The 20,865-nt window shown below is 38.2% G+C and overlaps 1 protein-coding gene across 2 annotated transcripts in view; it reads right to left on the bottom strand.

Annotated features, from left to right (window-relative positions):
• Positions 1 to 5,320: 5,320 nt before the first annotated feature.
• The window catches only part of LOC105044956 (probable inactive DNA (cytosine-5)-methyltransferase DRM3), a 29,706-nt gene continuing 14,161 nt past the window's right edge, over positions 5,321 to 20,865 (bottom strand). For both annotated transcript variants that reach the window (XM_010923066.4, XM_010923065.3), the window contains exons 7-11: positions 17,921 to 18,020; positions 14,789 to 14,904; positions 10,497 to 10,599; positions 9,204 to 9,280; positions 5,321 to 7,175 (exon numbers count right to left, since the gene is read on the bottom strand). In XM_010923066.4, the coding sequence (XP_010921368.1) occupies positions 5,853 to 7,175; positions 9,204 to 9,280; positions 10,497 to 10,599; positions 14,789 to 14,904; positions 17,921 to 18,020 (1,719 nt within the window). In that variant the 3' untranslated portion in view covers positions 5,321 to 5,852. The remainder of the gene's footprint in view (positions 7,176 to 9,203; positions 9,281 to 10,496; positions 10,600 to 14,788; positions 14,905 to 17,920; positions 18,021 to 20,865) is intronic.

The following is a 20,865-nucleotide window of genomic DNA, read 5'->3' on the forward strand; positions in this document are numbered from 1 at the left end:
TTTCTAATAAATATTATTTTAATAAATTATTTTAAAATTAATAATAAATAAATAAAAATTTCTCTAAATAATGATGCCTAAAAACTATATCTCTAATTTGTATGCGTAGGTTTGTAGTTCGGCCTATATATATGTATATAACTAATTCCCTGCCCAGATAAAGTTGATGACTTTGCAAGCAGCAGTCATAGGTCGAAGGCCGTCCGAAGAACCATGATTTGCGCATGGAGGAAGGGTGGTGGATTCATATCAGCCTACCATTTAACATCTGGAAAAGCTTTGATCATGAAAGATAAGATTTTTTATAGAGAGAGGACATATAATGCTCTCAAACTAATCCTTTTGGATGGAGTCATCAAAACCTACCCAATTGACTTGTTAATCTTATCATTTCTCCTTTATTCAATCTCGCTTGCTTGTCACTCAGAGTTGCAAGCCTTACGACCTGATGAGTTGCGTATAACATGCCCTTTCCTCACACTGTATAACTACGAGCACATGCTATGATGTAATAACAAAGTATCATAGTTATTATTGTATTGGTGCCCACATGTACACTAGGATTCAGAGTATATCAACATTATATATTGAAGTCAATATTCCATTCTTTCTCAAAAAGAAGACCAAATAAAGTTAAGATCCCAATACAGTTAATCATTAGTTGCTCAAACTTTTTTCAGACGAAAAAAGTTTATGATGATCCTTGAGCATCTGGACAGCATTAGTCATTCAAATCAATTTTGTCGCTCTGTCATACATACCTTCAAAACCATCCATCATGTCATGGGCCAAACGTGCAACTTAAAGGGTTGCGTAAAGTCTGCATGTTGTGACATAGCCAGCTAGGCCGAAAGTACAAGGAACAAGCGAAGGAGACACCGTAAGCAACCGCCCTCTCTGACTGCATTATTATAATTTGTTCGTTCTTTTCTTTTGTCCGATTTGTTCCTTTCCGTTGGGTAAGCAATGAAGAAGCTTTGAGAGCCCAAATATATGAAGGCGAAGGGGTTAGTTGGGTTGAAGATGACCAGAAACCATGATATTTTCATCGTATCTTATGACATGAATGAAAAGAAAATTGATGTGAAATTAATTCCTTCTAATTTGGTTCTTATCTTTCTTGGGGTACTCTTCTTAAAATACAATCCAGTTCTGAGCATACTAGAGCAGTAATTTTATATAATGTCATTCTTTAATAGGATCAGATTATGATCATCATCATCATTATTCTTTTTATGAGTGGTTGGCAAGGAGAACGTGCATTACAGACAATTGAAAGAAATACCAACTACATAAGCATCTACAAGAATCGTAAGAGTAGGAAAGAACATAGGATCAATGGATGAGCTAGCAACGCTTGAAAGTAGAACTTCTGGCTGGTTAATTTCCCTTACAGGGAACGTTGCTGGCTCTGAACTCGGCTGGCGTCGAGGCCATTGCACTGTATTTCGAATGAGAGGATATGGGGTGGATATAGAGCTAGACACAAGTTGAACCAAGCACTTTATGTTAACTTTTTTGGGAAAAGAGTTACTGATTTAAAATCAGCAGTGAATATCTAAATTAAAAATTTAATCCAAAATTTATACATTTTGATGGCATCTAATCTAATTATCAAGTAGGTACCAAAACGAATGGTTTTAATAAATAATAATAGATATTTTGCTATGATTTGTGACCCAAATTTAATAAATTTTAATTTACTCATACTTAAAATGTGTATATATGATCCATAAAATGGATCTTCAATTTATATGCTCTACAATTTATTTTACCAAGCTAATACAACGTACCATTCATCATTGTACCGATTTGATATATAAGTTAAAGATATCAAAATATATGAATTTAAGTTCGGACATTTTTATAATATGAATCATGTTCAAAGATTTAACATTTCTACAACAACTCAGGACCACATCTAAAAAGATCAGTCAGAAGATATTATTTGGGTTCCTTGATCTTGTATAAATAGCCAAGATTTTCTCCATGAATAATGATGTGAGACTACATACACGTCCACACAAATTTTTCATACTCCTCCCACTTAAGTCCTGGTATCCTCGTCAAGCTAAGGTCAAATCCATACATCCATTCACAAACACCATGATCGGCCCATGATCAGCCTAATGAGTCTGTCTATAGTATCATCTAATCTATATGAATTATAAACTAGATCCACTGATATCATTTGTAATAGGTAAAAGTATTATTTGGATTCTTTAGTCCTATATAAATATTCAAAATCTTTTTATCGAATAATCAATGTAAGACTAAATACACATTCCTACGGATTCATATAATTTCAATTAGGATGACCTATAAATTAAAGATCAGATAGACCATTCTATTTTATTAAATGCCGTCTCACAAAAAAATTAGCAATCCATAGGCATAAGCAACATAACTAACACGAACCATTAGTGTCATCATTCGCAGGATGTTATTAGGCCTCTAGTGAACAATGTCATAGAAAGAAATGAATTTTGTCACCCAACTTCCACAATTTTTATTTATTTATTTCATGAACCTGTTTTTCTTCCTTCAAGAATATGCTTACCTAAGAGGCATAACAAAAACATTTTGAGGCCTTTGTCAGAGAGAGCTGAGATTAGCCACCTTTTGCAGTATGTGGGAGCTACAAGCCCAGGATACTCTACATATACGTTGGCCGATGCTTGAATTAGTATGCACTAGGGAGCAAAATGCTTAATATTAACGTAACATGGAGCCACCTGTACCATCGTACACTGGTCAGTGCCATTCTTGCAGATGTTGCGACTCGGTTATGTTGGCATTGTTTCATGTTGGGCTTTCCATGTCTGCTCGCCAATGTCATGCTGTTGTTGCATAAGTTGTTGCCAAAGGCACGTTTAAAAAAATTTTCAAAAGTAGGAGAAGCGCAGTGCTCTTTCCTATTTTTGGCTACGTTCCACAAAAAAGATCCTCGTAATATCAATCATCAGCAGCCTCATCACCATCACCACCTTAGTGGAGCATAAGAGCTGGAGTTCTCACTAAAAGGGACCCAAAGAGGGGAGTTTTATAGTATGAAACTTCTCTTAAGTTTAATCAAATCATGAACGCTTCAAAGTTCTAGCACCGACAGTGGAGCACAAGAACCGTACTTCCAAAACAGCATTAAAAATCTCCGAAACTAAGCAAATCGTGAGCACTTGCCGGTATTTTTCAACTCTTCAGAAACTTTGTCAAATGTCATGATTGAGGGTTGTTTCACATTGCAAAATATAATATCAAATTTAAACATTGGCATGGATCTATACTTGGAGATATTATTTCAAAAAAGAAAAAAACAGGGGCTAGTGATGTATAATTTGCCGTTCCACAATCATGTCATATCATATCAAAAGCTTGGATAAAAGCTAAAAATGGGGCAAACTACGCAGTAATCAACCAAGTTTGGTGGAAAGGAATTCATTTCAATAATGGCCCCCACCTTTTATTAAACTTGGGAACTCTCCATTTGAGATCATCCATGTTCTTTAACCATTTTCAACTGCTACAACTTAGGTTAATCAAATACGTTAAACACTGCTTATGGCAAGGACGGGAGAAAAAAACCCATCCTTGGTTTTTCATGTGGCAGTTCGGCATAGAGAGAGTTGCTTGTGGCACAAGAATTAAGGATCTTCATTCTTTTCTCTTCACATGCACTAATCATTTTGTGGAACGCAGAGGACAGAGGAACACACATGCCCAACTGAAGTGTTCCATCATTGTGTCAACCTCAACCATTGACTTGGAGTGAATTAGTGGGGCTTCGCACTCATTATGACCAGGATCTTATGATGGGTTAGACTTGGGAACCCTTACCGTGATGCAACTAACCGCACCACATGGCGAGATCTCTCAATTGTTAGGGCCCGTCTGGCAAGTCAGAAATGAGCCATGAGCCTAAAGTGCTAGAGGACCCAAGTTTGTCTGCAAGCCTGGGATTATCACCCAAACATGGTAGCCATTGAATTATGACGGAAGGCAACATGTGGACTCTCTCTCTGGTATTACCACTCAGATTGGGCAAGAACTCAAGCTTTTAAGATTAATCATATCGATGGACAAGTCTTATTCCAGACATAGAAGAGTTGAGCAATGTTCTTCCATCATGTTTAGAAGGTTTAATTCTTCTCGCATGCATTCCAACTTCCAGATAGGAAACACTTGTGAAGGCAAATCAGTAACACGTAAAATGTTTAATCCAAGCCCCTAATGAAGGGTGAGATAAAAAGAATGCTTCTTTACAACCCCAAATATCTTAGAATTTATCTCCTTTGCTTCTCTTTTATCATCAGTGAATGTGAATAAATCGGCAAACCCACCGCACAGTTTAACTAGTTTCATCCATTCATCATGAACAAAACTCCCTCCCCATCAATGAAAGTACTTGATGTTGGTGGATGAATGTCCAAACCTGTTAGAGACTGCACTTAGTGAGTTCCAATCTTCGGCTTGTCTCATTACGTATGCACAACACTAACAGACTTGCAATTCCCTTTCTCCATGGTTACTGGAGTACCAACACCAACAAGCTTACGAACTTGGTATAAAATTTGAACTCTGTGCCATACTACAACCCAGTGATCATCAGAAGGCTGCAGGCCAATGAAAAGACGTTATACAGCACAGATCCTCCACAATATTCAACCCAACGAGAATAACGCATCCCCGCCGTGCTTTTTGGCAACCATCCCTGCTGTGCTTGACAATAAGCATACCGTGAAACAAAAACTCAAGGCAAGAGAACTGAACTCATAACAAAAGGAAATGACCAGCCCAGGAAAGGGTCCGAGGAAAACATGCTTATCAAGGCGGATCCTCTCCACTCTTGGGGTTGTGCTGGAGAGACCCAATTGTACATCAATGTGAATTGCAGAAATACTGGAAATTGAGAGTAGGCCCTACTCAATCCCCAGCCTTTCAGCAGAATACAGATAGCGGGTGATTTACGACCGGGCGCCTCCATATTCTGAATGGAATCAGCTTAACAGGCCTCTGACAAGATGCCATACCGGTTTTAAAGTACAATAACAACTTGAGTGCCTGCTAATTCATCAAAACTTGACTCGCTGATCCTTTTTTTTTTTTTTTCCGGTAAACTGCATTTGATGCAATTGAAGGAATACGCAATATCACCATGAAACACAGTATTTGTAAGTAATGCATGAATAACGGGCCTCCACATTTGTTGTCTGAAAGATAGACATGGGAGTACAGCATGTGGCTTTAAGCACATGGTGAAAAATGTGCGTTGCGTTGTGATAGCATGAACACTTGTGGCTCATATACTTTTAACACAAACGACTTCAAAATTGATCCTCCCCCCTGATGAAAATGCATTTAAGATACCAACCTAACCTTTACAAGTACTCAACTGTTCACACAAGTAAAAACTAGGTACAGATTAGGCAATGCCTGCGAGTAGAAAATTAGACATCCATATATCAATGAAGTAGATGTCGCTAAAAACACACCAGTTTTATGATACAGATCATTCATAAAGATGTTTACCCAAATCCCAAGATCAATGAGGTTCTTGGGTCAATCCTAGAGATCTTGACAACTTCCATCTGCTTTTGCTCTAACCATTTCACATAGTGGATAAGGAAGCAGTCATGTCAGCAAGCATCCACACAGATTTTGAAAGTCAGTCAGCTGATATATTGCATGCAGATCATCTAAGAAGATAATTGCTCACCAAAGGTAGAGGCTCTGCTGCAAAGATATTGGTCATGCAGCTGCTGTGCTGACTATTAACATCCATGCCATTTCAGTGTAAGATGTCTCGTTCATTTAAATAGAATGAATAAGAACATGGAAACAGATAGAACTTGGCATCAGCTGTTTCTTCCCATTATACTCCTCACCCGTTGAAATACACGGACATATTCAAAGAAAAGATTTAGGTCCATACCCATTAAGCTATTCACGTTAGAACTTCCCCGAGCACATGTTCCTGGGTTCCCTCCAATAATGATGTCAAACCCGCCGAATTGATTTACAAAATCCTCAAGTCTCTGAATAGTCAGCTTCTCAATGCCTCCTAATTGCCTCAGTTCTCCAGATTGATCAGTGCTGTGCCACCACCTCCTCATGATTTTTCGGTTAATATCAGATGCTTCAACCGAAACAACGCATTTAAGGTGAATACCAAGCCGGTGCAAGGCAATTTCTGTACCTCCAATTCCACTGTAAACAGACAAGACCCTCAAGCCATCTGGAAACATACCCTTCAAGACAGAAAGATGATAGCCTAGTGTGTCAGTTTGAAAGCCATATTTGAGAGCTTTAAGTCTTTCAGCTGGCTCCAGACCCCAAATCCGAGTATGGTGCATTGGATAGCCTAAAATGCCCTCTACTTGGTCTGGTCTGATGGGGCTCAACTTGTGTTCGCCAACCCATATTAAGTTCAATGTTTTGCACTGATGAAGAATGTTTGTCTGCTGTTCTTTGGATAGCATTCCTTCCGAATCCCTCAGCATTTTCTCAAGCTGCTCACACATCTGATCAACACCAGTAGTGTCAGAATTGATGCAGCTTAACTGTTTCCTAGTATCCCATGATGGCCACCACCTTCTTGTATGTGGCAGTGCATCTTCAATTGTCATAGGTGGCTTGGGGAGGATGTGAAATCGGGGCCTGGTGGGAAGATTGTGAATGTATCCTTCCTTCCTGATAAAGGCTGAAAAAAATTGAGTATTTGCAAATTCTGGTTCAGTCAAATAAAGAAATTGTGATAATTTCCTCCATGTTTCCTGAGAGACATCCACAACATTTCCATAGAAGAAATAAGGTGGTCTTGGTAGGACAACATTCCCATAGTGATAAGGTGTCACCTCTTCTGGCATTTCCTCTTTAATCCAGTCTGCTTCTGCTGAGTCCCTTTGCCTATTGTATGAATTAGGCCTGGTCTGGCAGGTTGATTCCATCTTATCCAATCTTGTCTGCCTGTCGATACTGGTGGAAGCTGTTTTGTCATCTACCACCACATGTTTGGCCTTTTTTATTCTGACTTTTTCTTCATACTCGTAGAAATTAGCATGTGAACTTGATGCAATGTCTTCCCATGTGTCAGAAAAACAGCATTTTGAACAATCTTCTGTTGCACTACCGAGATAATCTGATTCTTTTTTTATGCTAATTCCATCATTTACTACATGCTGCATAAAATCAGACAAAAGACAGATCATGAGTGCAAAGGCACCTATGTGAAAGGACTAGTTTGACCCTATGCATTAACCAGATACGCTATGAAGTTGAGATCTTATAGCCTCAAGGGAGAAATGTGATAATATCATAATTTCTGATTACTCTATACAAAGTTTTAAATCCTATGGGATGAGGCTGTCCCGATTTTTTTATGGAATGGGACTCGCCGCTGCCCCGCCCCGTCCCGATACTTGGGACAGAGGATGACCCAAGATATCCCGATTGGGATATTGAGATGCTGGCGAGATGGCCTTACCCCGACACAGAGAATGGTATCCCATTCTGATGTCCCACAAGACGTCCCGCTGGAACCTGAATCCTTGATTCTATATATGATTGGTAGACAAGTTTTAGTGCATCTAAAAGGATTGTGTCAATCAAAGCAAACCTTCTACAGATCTCAAGCCATCATACATGTTATTCAAGCCAAATGGCAACTACGATGAATGATACTACATCACATCAGATCTTAAAGTCCTAGCCTAGAACTTATATTGGATTTGTTTTTTCATTTGTGTTTGGGTTTATCTAGAAAATTAGACTCCCTCATACATGAGTTGGACCCAATCCAGCCCACTCAAGCATATCCATGCAGACAGATAGAAATAGAGAGCCTTGGTCAAATTAAATGTTTTGTTTAGTGGATGAGCAATTAAGATCAGTTATGCCATTACTAGAGACTCTTTTTAAAAGTTTGAAAGTTTTATGACTGTGTACTATTTATTTTTAGTAGACACATAGACCATAGCCTTTCTATGACTCCCAAAAGCTCCAAAGTTTACGATAGCCAGCAACAAATGAAGTGCATCTCATAAACGGGCTTGCATTGATCAATTTCCACTACCATTTGGCATGTGAGAACACACATGATGGTTCCTTGCAGCATCTTGTTATGATTGGACACATGAATACAATGAGACTTTCTTTTAGTACCAGCAAACTAGAAGGCTAATGGACATACTTATTTCATTAGATACTCTATCTTGAGAAGTTGTTCAAGAAAGACAACAAAAAAGCAATATAATTTCAGAAATAAGACTCTAATCGGACGGCCCAATTCCCACCAACCTACTGCAACAATCTAGGACCTTGCCCAAAAAAGTTAGTTGATAGTACTATTTGAATTCCTTGGCCCCATATAAGTATCAAAGATTTTTCTAGTGCACAATCAACGAGGGACTAAATACACGCCAAAACAGAATCTCACATATCCACCCACACTCCCCCCCCCCCAAATAAATAATAATAATAATAATAAGCCCCGACATCCATGTCCTCCTAAAGATCCAAATCCAATCACAAACACCAAGATCAATTAGGTGTCAGCCCCAAAAAGATCTATGCTGCAATGTCCCCTAGTCACACATGGGCCATGGACTGGGTCTGCTCCATTACTACTTGCAACACCCCAAGATGTCACCTAAAAAGACTACCCTAAAGTATTACTAGGGTTCCTCGGTCCTGCAAATACCCAAGATCTTCTTAGCACACAACTGATGTGGGAGTAAACACATGTCAACACAAGCTCTCACACATACCATGGATGAGCAAAAGAGGCAGTGAAGGTGCATAAAAAGGTGAAAAAACAATGCTAGCACTAAATTTAAATAAGCATATGCTTGAGAAAATTTATGAGTGAGAAGTCTAACTACTGGCTACCATTTATGGCAAGTGAGTTGTCATGTCCATTATATTAAACAACAGATTCAGCTCAAACCCCACCATTAAAAATTCAAAAAAATTGTTCCATGCTTTGTAAGAAACATAACAATCCATATTCATTGCCTATTAACTCATTATGACAAGCATGTGTTGCTCATTTGTTGAATAAATTTGGCTTCAAAATAAATAAGTAGATAGATGGCAGATATGTCTTCAAGATAATAAATTGCAAGTTATTTTCAAAAAACTGAGACCACAAAATAAAGCCAATGAAGAAAAATAAGTTTCAAAAGTAATATGAATAAGGGTGATGACACCTCTTCTTTATCAACTCTATGAGCAATTCGGCTAGCAAAAATTGAGTCAGCAAGCTCCAACATGGAAACTTCTGGACCTGAAAAACAGCATAGGTTTATCAAAAGCTGAGTAAGGGGTTTCGCTTGTTGGAAGCTTTCAACATGTTGAATAAACCAGTAGCTTGTATGGAATTACACAAGATTGCTCATAATCTTGGTAATTGTAATTAGAATATACCAGAAAGTAACATGAATATGAAGCATAGGTAAAAGGATAATTAATCAAAAACTACAAGCTGATACAAAAGAAATAACAACAACAAAGTCTATACTAGCAGGTTTCATTAGTGAATTTAGTAAAAGTTGTGATATGCCTAATTTATTAGGGGAACATAACCATCAAGCCTTTGGTAATTTGGTTGCAAAAAAACATAGAACAGCCTGAAAATGACTAACAGGAATTTCCAATGTTACCGGAACAAGTATTACGAATATTAGTAAAAAAATGAATTGCTAATAAGATACAAATAATACAAATACGTACACATGCTCTAAATGAATTTCCTTCTCATAAAGGGATAATTGTGTGAAGATAAGTAGTAAGTCAGTCTATCAAAATGCTGAGGCTAGGAAGATCTGCATGTATGCTTGAGACGAGTTTCAAACCAGGTCAGCTTTATCACTATCAATAAAAGCTCAAGGACAAATAATGCACTCTCTTTAGTAAGCAACCAAGACACTCCAGAGGTTTTAAAGCCCTGCTGCCATTCTATATCCTGTGAACAGCTGCAATCTACTCGGCTCATTTTTTACTTCCACAATCCATCATGTCTGACCATATAGTAAATCAGGCTAGTCTATCAGAAGTCAAAAGCTCAAAAATGATCAGGGAGGTTTTGTACTTAAAGAAAAAAGGGGTAATTTATGAAGACATCTGAATGTAGCTATGAAAAAGTTGACTTTAACTAGGTTGAACTACAATTATGCAATGTCCAACATTATATCAGATTATACCACATCAAGACGCTATAGAATCCAATGTTTGCGCATAGACACTGCAAAGCTTACTAATATACAAGCTGGTACCTTTATGAACCTTCTATATCATGCTAAAAACCATGTCACACAATATGCATCATAAAACATGGTATTATACACATTTTAACATAGCCATGATTGTGTGAGTACATAATTCTGCAGCAACCCCACTTCAAAGAAGCCTTGAATCCATGTATGACGCTGAAGTCACAAAGTTCATCTGAAAGCTTTGACAATCATAAACACTCTTTAAAACATTGTGAAAATTACTCTTACCAAAATTATCAATAGCTGATGATACTTCATCTTCAGTGAAACCCATTTGAAGCAGATAGAGAGTCTTGTCCATCATCCCAAACAGGGCCTCAGTGGTATTTTCCTATGCATTTCACAAACCTATTAGATTCTGAAACATTCCCAACATTAGACTAATGCAGCTCGATGTCAAACAACTGGAAGATTGAAAACTTCGATAATTAATGCATAGCAGAATGAAACAATGCTACAAAGTAACCACTTGAGCATCCACCCTTGTGTTAGTTTATACCAACAGAAAGTTCATCCTATTACATCTCTGTCATGGAGGGCTCCCATAACCAAAGAACATATCGAAATTGAAGCAAAAGAAATTACCAAAAGTGAGTGACTCATTCCATGAAGCTTGCACGGACAGATTTGATATTAACTCTTCATATGCTAGAAATTTCTTATTACCAGTACCACCAATCAATTGGCTGAGAAGAAGCTATGCAGGCTAAGGGACTGTCAACAACAAGTGGAAGAATCTAAGGAGATAAAAATTAGGCTTTGATGTAATTTAATTGCTTGCTATCACGAATATGTATAGTGGCAGCAGTGGTCAATATTTAAGATTTAGGGGCTGTTTGGAAACTTTCTGCTGGATCCACAGGATCTGCTTTGGGGCAGTGAATGGAAGAGGGTGGGGCCTGATCCCCATGGGATCAAAAAAAAAAGAACCTCCCTCCTTCCTCCCGCCCTGAGATCTTATTGAATCCTTCCTCCTAGCTGATCCTGCTGGATCTGGCAGAAAGTTCCCAAACAGGCCCTCAGGAGGGGAAAAAAAAAGAAACGATATAAGAAACCAATGAACCTGTCCTGGGAGGAATGAAGTTGCAAAAGGTTTCAACCTAAGCAATAGGGTCCATAGCCCATAAAGCAAATACTATCAAAAAAGGAATGCATCATAGAGATAATGCAAGTAGAAATCAATATTTTTTCAGAGTTTTTTTTTTTCTCTGTGTGTGGGTAAGGGTTCTTTTTTTCTTTTTTTCCTTTTTTTTTTGGGCGGGCGGATTAAAGGGGGGCGGGGGTGTTGAAAGAAACCAAAAAAGTGAATTTCCTAAGCAAATCAGCAACCACCCAACTTACTTGACTCCAACAGCAATCCCTAAAAACTATTATCTGATTCTTATCTAAGATCTTCCAACCAGCCATTTACTGGACCGAACTAAAACTCCTATAAGAAACCAAAAGGAAAGCTTTAGATGGTGGTCATTATTCATTATATCATTGCATGAAAAGTGACTTTTAGTTGCAATAAGTCTTCTTACGATATTATAAATTGATCAAACATCAAAAAGACAAACAGTTGGCTTTCTTGCTGATGAGTATCCAAATTACATCTGATCACATCATTGTGGCCTAATTATGGGCCCGATGAATGCGGCTGCATCAAGTAGTTTATAAATACCATTTTAGCAGCAATTAACATATTGGAAGGATGCTACCTCATGAAACATAAGTCCACGTTTGTTCCAATATGTTTTAGAAAATCAGCATCTCACTTTGGAAGTTTAACATGCCAATTTTATCTCATTGCCATGAAGGGTGAAGGAGGGAGCCAAGATTGGTCCACCTCTTGCTTGAGCCCCACCTGAATATTTATTCGCAGGCTTCTGTCTGAGCCTAAGCCCAAAAATTCTGCCAGGTGCATGGCCCAAGCCTGAACTCAAGCATGACATGAAACCCAAATGGATTAGAACCAAGCCCACTTGGTTCAAAAAAATGGCTAAGTTACTGATCTTGGAACTTTTTGTCGAAATGTGAAAAAATAGTTTTATATTCACAGGTGAGGAAATCCTGAACACCAAGACCAATCTAAAAGAAAATACTAAAATCCCATCCATCCATCCATCCATCCATTCATGATATATACATACGTACATACATGCATATGCATAGACATATATACAAACAAAGATACACATATATACACTCATGCATGTATATAAGATCCAACAATTGACATGATCTACAATGAATTAAGTGCCTAGAAACCAAAATTCATGTCTTTTGGTGGTTTCTGACTCTCTAACATAATCATCAAGTAGGTGACAAAATCGATGGCCTTGATTTGGATAACCTATCCATGACTTTAAAGTTGTTGGCTTCTTTTACAAAGTAAATGTAAAGAGTGATGGATGTGCACATATACATGTATACCTTATATACATGCATTTATGCAAATTGACTGATGATGAATCGAAAAGGACCTGGAGAAGGTTTTGAAGGCCTTTAAGCCTTAGGAAAGAGAAATCAACAAAGGTGTCGCAAAGGCCAAAGCGGAGGGCCAGCATTACATCCTTGTATACCCTCCAATGTTCAAGCTTAGCAGCAATGAGTAGAATCAAAAGAGAGTTAAGCGAAGAGGACGACAACCAATTGAGAATTGAGGATTTGAGAATAACATGAGTTTGGGGAGATGATAGGATGGAATGAGATGTTAAGGCTTTGTTTGGTTTAATTCTAGCCATCCATTAAAAAAAAGGCTAATGGATGACTAGAAGTAAACCATCAGATATCTAGGCATATTTACATATAATTATACATGATGTATATTCTGTTTAAAATATTCAGCTCCAATCTACGCTTTGAGCTTGGCACACAATACAGGGGGTGTATCAAGTATCAATATGCCAAGGGTTGCGCACATGGTATGTCATACCAATCCACACCAATATGTGCCACGAATACAATACCGTATTGGTACCAAAGTAGTACACAATTGGGGGGTGTATCAAGTATCAATACATGGAACCAACCCTTGCACCAGGCGTACCAACACTATATTAAGATGGTACCAATATAGGGTCTAGTACCGAGATTGCAAACCTTAGCGCAAGCCTAACTAAAACCTTTTCGAGCAAAGTTCAACAGGCCCTAGACTAGCAACAGCCCATTTCCAGCCCTATTCACATGGCTCAGAGCATGAACCAAAAGTTTGAGAGATTTTGCTGTCAATACTCCACCTAATGTCAACCCTTAATTAGTATTGAGTTCCTAGAAAACTTAACTAGAAAAAGAACAGGGGGACCTTAGAAGGCGAGATGATAGGATGTTTAAGAAACAAAGTATTTCCAATTGTTAAGAAATGGAGCAAATGAAGATCCTTACAAGCATTATTAGACAATGAAAGACACACCTATCTGTTTTATTATGCAACAAGTCCTTTAACAATTTGATTGCTAAACATATATAACTTGAGCTGGGTTACAATAGCAATATTTGAGTCCAAAGTGGGCCACCTTAGTTGTGAAATATAAAGTTTTACAAGTAGGTTTTGGATTATGAACTAAAATAAGATATAAAACATAGAACATAAAATGAAAACTAACATCCAATTGCTCGTTATTTTGGATGTTTCTTATTTGTATAGCTCTTGTCTTTGGGCTAATCGGAGAATATGGGTGCCTCTTGGCTTCCCATAGATCATCCCAACACTTTTTCCCTTCATTCATTTTATCTCTCTGCTGGCATCATGGAAAATGTCAATTTCTTTTCTTTTCTTTTTTTTTTGGTTGCCAAAAGTGCCATCTGGATCATGGGATTTTAGAAGGTTTTTGGGGTGTTTTGGGTATGTGGGGGGGTGGTGGTGGGCAGGGTTGTTGTGGTGAGTGGGTGGGTCCTCCTCCTGGTTGTTGAAGCCCTTTTGCTGCTGTTTAGGTAGCCCACCCCGGTTTCATAAATATGCCATCCTTGGACACCTCAACGAATTCCTGTGGACACTCCCCAGCCTGAGGACAATCTCTCAAATACACACAGCACCTAGCATCCATCGTTTACGGCTCTAGTGGTGGTAAAATATACAGATTTCAGGGCAAAACAAATGGTTTGATCCAATTAATACTTAATTTGCAACAGAACCTGCAGGTTACGTCGATAAGTCTTTAAAGATATCCGCTATCTACTTCATGATGAACGATGTTGATCAACTCTTCACTTGTGCACCTGCTGGGCTGGGCCAGGTCAAAGACAAATATCAAGAAAATGCTAGCTCAAGCCTGACCCACCTTGGTGAGGATACCATTGGCCCAAGCAAGTCAAACATAACCCGAAAAGCTGAGGATGTCATGCTGTGCTGCTAAATAGAGGAAGATAGGAGGGTGGGAACAAATTAGAGCTAAAACCAAAGAAAATAGTTTTTAAATCATTAATTAGTTCATATGAATATCCATAATATATTATGTAAAGCATAAGCTGCATAACTAAAATGGACATTAAACTAAATGAAATAGAAGTAAGCATTCCAAGCAACAGTGGGGGGAAACCTCATTCTTCCCAACATCACCACTACATGAGGCATTCATTTCTTGTTGTCCTGGAAAACCTTCTGATTGGGCAGTAACTATGAAGTCCACAAGTTCTGTTAAAGGAGCATTTTCACCTGAAATGCAACAGAGGAACCAAATGATACAAGGAACAGGTAAATTATTCCATCACCACTCACCACCATTAGTTCATTCAGTAGATGGAGATGCAAGAATTAAAACTTCCAGTCATTGGAAACCCCATTTATCTTGGTTTTAAATATGACCAAAAACACACATGCAAATAGTCCATGAAAAGGAAATTTGACGACTGGACATACTTTTCTACAATTGATAACTGATATCATTAGCTACTGAAAGTAATCATTCTGAGACCAATTTTTTGATTGTATGAACATATAGATATACATATATCCAAGTATCGCATTAATATTTATTCATCAAAGTAAATACCATGCACCAAAAATATGCTCAAACCCAAGCGATAATAGAATGTAATTTCAATAATATCAATCATGACCATAGTAATAGTAAAAGTAATAGTAACAACCAAGGTTTCAAATCCCATAGGATGAACGTGTCCTAGTTTTGCCATAAATAGGATGCCACACCGTCCAGTCTTGTCCAATCCCTTCCCCACAACAATCCCGATCATACATCCCAGTAGATATTATCCGTTTCTCTTCCCTTCTTCTTTCCTTCTTTGTTTCATTCTTTCTTTTTTTTTCTCTTTCTTTTGTTCTTTTCTTTCTTTTCTTTCTTTCTTTCCTTCTTTTTTTTCTTTTCTTTTACCTTCCTTTATTTCCTTTCCTTTTGCTTTTTTTCTTTCTCCCTTCCTTTCTTTTTTTTCATTTTTCTTCTTTTTTCCTTTCACTTTTTCCTCTTCTTCATCTTTCCTTTCCTTTTTTTCCTCTTTCTTTTTCTCTCCCTGCATACATGGGTTGCGGAGTTCTGGCCCACCCCAATCCCATTTTCTCACAGCAACAAGACCAGATGGCTGGGATGCTCCCCAACCCACCATGAGGTAAAACCTTGGTAACAACAATAGTATAGTGATTTCATGTGTACAGCAGCTAAAAGACAACATTAGAGGCAGTACACTCAGATTTTCTTAATAAGCGAAGCCATTTTACCAATTAAAAATAGATGGTGCCAATGGCTAACCAAAAAGTTACTCTTGGCAAGCACACAAGTCATGAAAGTGACCTCCTAAGGTCTGCAGGTTCCTACTATAATTCCTGACAAGAAATAGCTTAAGCAAAATATCCATTCGCTTACCATAAATTATGCTTGGTAAGCTCATCCAGATTAGCATCTTATGATGTGCAGGTTCCTACTAACGAACCCCTAGTAAGAAATTAAGCATTGGAGAAGAGAAACAACCACATTCTAACAATACTGCTAAAACCTCAACATGAGAGCTAGAGAGCTCAAATAGAATAGCTCGAGTCAATTAATCAAGACAAGTAGAACAACTTCAAACTATGAACTATGAGGGAACCACCATGCAAGAAGATGCAAATGAACCACTATTGAATTTTGCTAATGGAAATTGATATATGAATTTGAAAAATATGCAAATGTTTATGGCAAATAAACCATAAGAAAAGCAAGCTATGGTTTAAGAATGCTGGTGAGACCATGCATTTCTGAGAAATTGACACCATTTTCTTGATTTTGCATCTTGGTAATGATAACAAGGGAAACAAAGGTATCATGAAATATGAAAAGATAGACAAAAGACAGTGTAGGAAGTGAAAAATTTGCTAAAACAAAATCATTAACCATAATGCACTTAAAGCCTTTCATGGGTTCACCACTTCACCTACAACTTTTCACTTGGACATTAAAGCAGATATCCAACAAATCAAAAATCCAGCTGACCAAATCATTTATCTATGTAAGTTTTCTATCATTGACAAAAGTAAGCAACATGCTGACTAGAAATACTGAAAAACATAAAAATCCGTCTTTAAGTAACACCTAAAACTTCCAAAAATATAAAACTTAGCACAATATGTATGAAAAGCAACAACTTTATATTCGAAATTAGTATCAGACAAAAAGTAATGTGCTCGTTCATCTACAGTGATGTCAGCTAAATATCTATGATCTACTAAAATGCAAATGCATACATAATTTGCAAGTTTACCTATGTATTCCCATCAAAGTTATAAGTATTAAGATGCATCTCTGTGTTCAAAAGGAAAAAACCAAAGCATGCACACAGGGCTACCTAGAATTGGCCAAAAGTAGTTTCTGATCTAAAATGAAGACCCAGATTTTTTTTAACCCTCAAAAAGAAAAATAAAATGAAATATATATCTAAGATGTAGAAACAAACTGGACCAATCAGTTGGTTGGTCTAGGTAATTCAAGCTATCCTTACAGATTAAACCCGGGTCCGGTCTAACCTAAAGGGACCAAGCCCAAATTTTTGAACTTCTGTCCGGTTGAGTCAAGTCAACTTCGATCAGATTGGATCAGGTCAGTCCAATATTCAAGATCTATATGCAACCTAATTGAAGGTTGGTTCTTTCTTTAGGTCCACCAATGGCTCCTGGATTTTGGAATCAACATGGTAGAGTCATCTGAATGTAGTTAAACCACTTGCAACCTGCAAGCAAATTTTAAGAATGAACACAACATGAGACTGGAGTACCCAAAGCACCCATTCTCAAATATGCCCATTGTTGGTATCAGAAATAAAGTTTATAAATTACAGATATTACAGATATAAGTAATATGAACTACCAAGTAATCTTAGTTGCAGTATCTAAGAAAGGATGCAGACAGCAGTTTCCCTTGCTTGTTGATTCATGTAATTCTGTACTATGTTTAAACGGAGTGCAAGAACAATATAAGCTTACCAATGCATCAACAATTCACTTTGATGCATGTACCACTCAACTCCACTTGTAAAAACATAAGTTCCACCTTTTCTCTTTTGCAAGTGCTCAAAGAACTTAGCAAATGTTTGATTTTATCTATCCAAGCATGTCAAAGGAAAATGTTGCATGCAATCAGCATTGATTCAAAAACAACTGAACAGTTGAAACAATCAACAAACATTTATAACTCCTTACCAAGCAGATATATAAAACAGATTTAAGAGAGAGAAAGCATCATTACCAAGTTGACTTATTGCCAAATCAACTTCTTCCTCGGAAAAATCCATGGCCAATAGATATGACTTCTTGTCCAAATCAACATTAGAAGGCACATTGAGCTCCTGTGAGACATGAGGCAAGATAAGGGTAAAGTAAATCTAGAATCAGAATACCTAACTAAAACAAACATGGCCCAATAGTAATTTAGTGAGATCAAAGTGAAACAGCCAACAAGTGAAAATGCACTGCAAATTCTGCACTTAAAGACCGAAGAAAAGGTTTAATACACAGAACATTTGTTATACTACAAAAGAAAACCCTTCCACTGCAAACATAATGTACTTCATAATCAAACAATAACACAGAATCTATGCTGAACCAGCTACACCGCCTTATTGTACATATATATTACCCTAGAGTCTATTTTATGTAGTTTGGATTACACTACTATCCAAATAGTTTTGCATTGTAAATTATCATAGCCTGACATCTATCCTTGATCACCATGCAGCCATGCACTATACGAAAAATGTCAGTTATCCAATTAAAACTGCATATAAACAAATAAACAGTAAAGCACAATTTCATCAGACTGAGAAATAGTAGATACAAATTAGCAGCTGAAAATTGTACAAGAATAAAATTGCTGAGATTCAAACAATCTGTGAATTTTAGATGATCTATGACATCAGATAATGGAGTAATTAAAAATGACCAAATACATGAGGAAAGAAATGGATATCTTAGGGTGACACAGTCCATTAAAAGAGGAATGATCTGATAAGCATTAATAGATATATGATAAGAAACTTTAAAGTCAAGGATCCAACTGTGATAAGGTTCTTGCTCAGAATAGCAAATATGAGGCAAGAGAGGCCAAGCTGAAAGAAATAGAGTGGCATGACAAAAGCATCTTTAGCTTCTCGATAATTCCAAAAGACAGTTGGCAGTAATTAACTCAGAGATAAAAATGAAGGTTTATCGAAGACACCAGCATGAGAAGCAATGACAGCAGCAGCAGAATGCCGTTGGCAGGACTTCTTCTAGTCTAGCTTAGCACAGGACTCAATTGGAAAAAATTTAATGACTTGTAGTAGCGACCGTGATCTACTTGCACTGCCTGAAGGATAGAGGGTGAGCCTTAGTGCAATGGTAAGGTTGCGTTCCATGGCATGGGTTCAAAACATAGAAAGAGCCTCTCCGCATGTGGGGGTAAGGCTGCATACATACCCTCTCCAGAACCTGTAGTGTTGAGAGCCAAATGTGTTGAGAGTCGCTCTTTTTGCATGCCTGGAAAATGTTCCAAAATTTGGACCACAAATGGACGAGTTAATCTTAGGATGGGAGCAAGCATAAAATTTTGGACCTCAATGATGGCATAGCTAAAAACAAATGTCTCTCTTCTGCAATAACATTAGCAAGAGATGATTAAATTGAAGAAGGTTCCCGATGGAAAAAGATAAACTCTGTTGCAGATGCGTCAGGAATCTTAGGGCAGATAGTTGTTGCCAATAATCCATCATCATCATTTGATAAACCTCCAAATACTATGCTATTTAGCTCTCACAATTAACTGAGACTACCATACACAGTGAGAATGAACAGAAAATGTAGCAAGATAACCCCATGTTGCTGAGAAACTGGTCAACAAAGCCACAGTCAAAGAGTAGGAATAAGATGATGAGGAATGAGAACCATAGCATGGTTGTCTTGGTTCCTATTGGGGGGGTGATATGTCATCCATGTCGAAGATATGTACCGGGGGGGGGGGCGCATAGAAGATAAATGAGTACAATCCTAGTGATAGATATGTCATCCCAGATCTATGGAAAAGCTACAGTGAGAAAAGTCATTCAGTACATAATAAAGCAACGAAGGATCTCCTCGATCCTCACTCCCTGACTGATCCTTTCAAATGAAGCTTCCTGATGGAAAATCCTGCCGATCTTGATTTCGCCACTGATTTCGCTTTGATCGCCGATCCTGACTTCGGCCACCAACCCTTGCTTTGGCCGCCAATCTTAACTTCAACCGCTAAACTTGATTTTAGCTGTCGATTTTAGCTTCGATCGTAGGTCCTTAGCCACTAGCATCAGGGCGACTCCTGAACATCGAAACACCAATCCAAGAAAGGTCTTGACCCCAGCATCGTCTTCGATCGAAGGATCCCCTGCCAATCTTCACCTCCATCCACATGCTGCATTCCCATCAACTATTGTTGGCTGCCAACCTTGGAAAGATCAATCCCCACACAATCCCATTAAGTCACATCACTCCACATTGGACCACGCCACTTCAACGGCTGGATGCGTGCCGGATGAGGTCACGTCAAATCATGCCACTCCACGTCGGCTATTTTAATGCAGTCGTATTGGAAGTTCGTGATCTGAATCTGTGGGTCGTCATGACCGTCCTAAAGGACGGACTACTGAAAATGGTCTATGATCCTCATTGGAGAAGATTTACCCCCGCGACTTCGCTGAAATGTTAGCTCGAGCAGAGAAGTACGCGTGCACGGACAAAGCTTTTGAGAATGAGCCCCCGGCAGGTGCGAATGCCAAAGAAAAAAAGAAGAAGAAATTAAGGAGTCTCTACCAAAGGACCACGAAAAGATTCAGCAGTGTTCTCGATCTCCACCCAAGCATCCGAGGTCCCGAACCCCCTTTGGATGTATTATCAATAATGTATTATTTATCTCTCAATAAAATGATCCTTTTTCATGGCACTGCCACTCTCCTCTCAATTTTTGACAAAGGCCTCGACAGTCGAGAAGCGAGGGATAACCCAAAGAAGACCCTCGAAGGCCCTTCGTTCTTCAACAAGTAAAGGCTACAAAGACCTCAGCTGATCGAGAAACGAAGGCTAATACAAAGAGAACCTTCGGGGGGCTAATCTAAAAGGACCCCCAGTACCTGTCGATCCAACCTATATGGGCCAAAGACCCAGACGACTAAAAAGCAAGGGCTA

The sequence above is a fragment of the Elaeis guineensis genome, chromosome 5 (genome assembly GCF_000442705.2).
Source record: "Elaeis guineensis isolate ETL-2024a chromosome 5, EG11, whole genome shotgun sequence".
NCBI lineage: Eukaryota > Viridiplantae > Streptophyta > Magnoliopsida > Arecales > Arecaceae > Elaeis > Elaeis guineensis.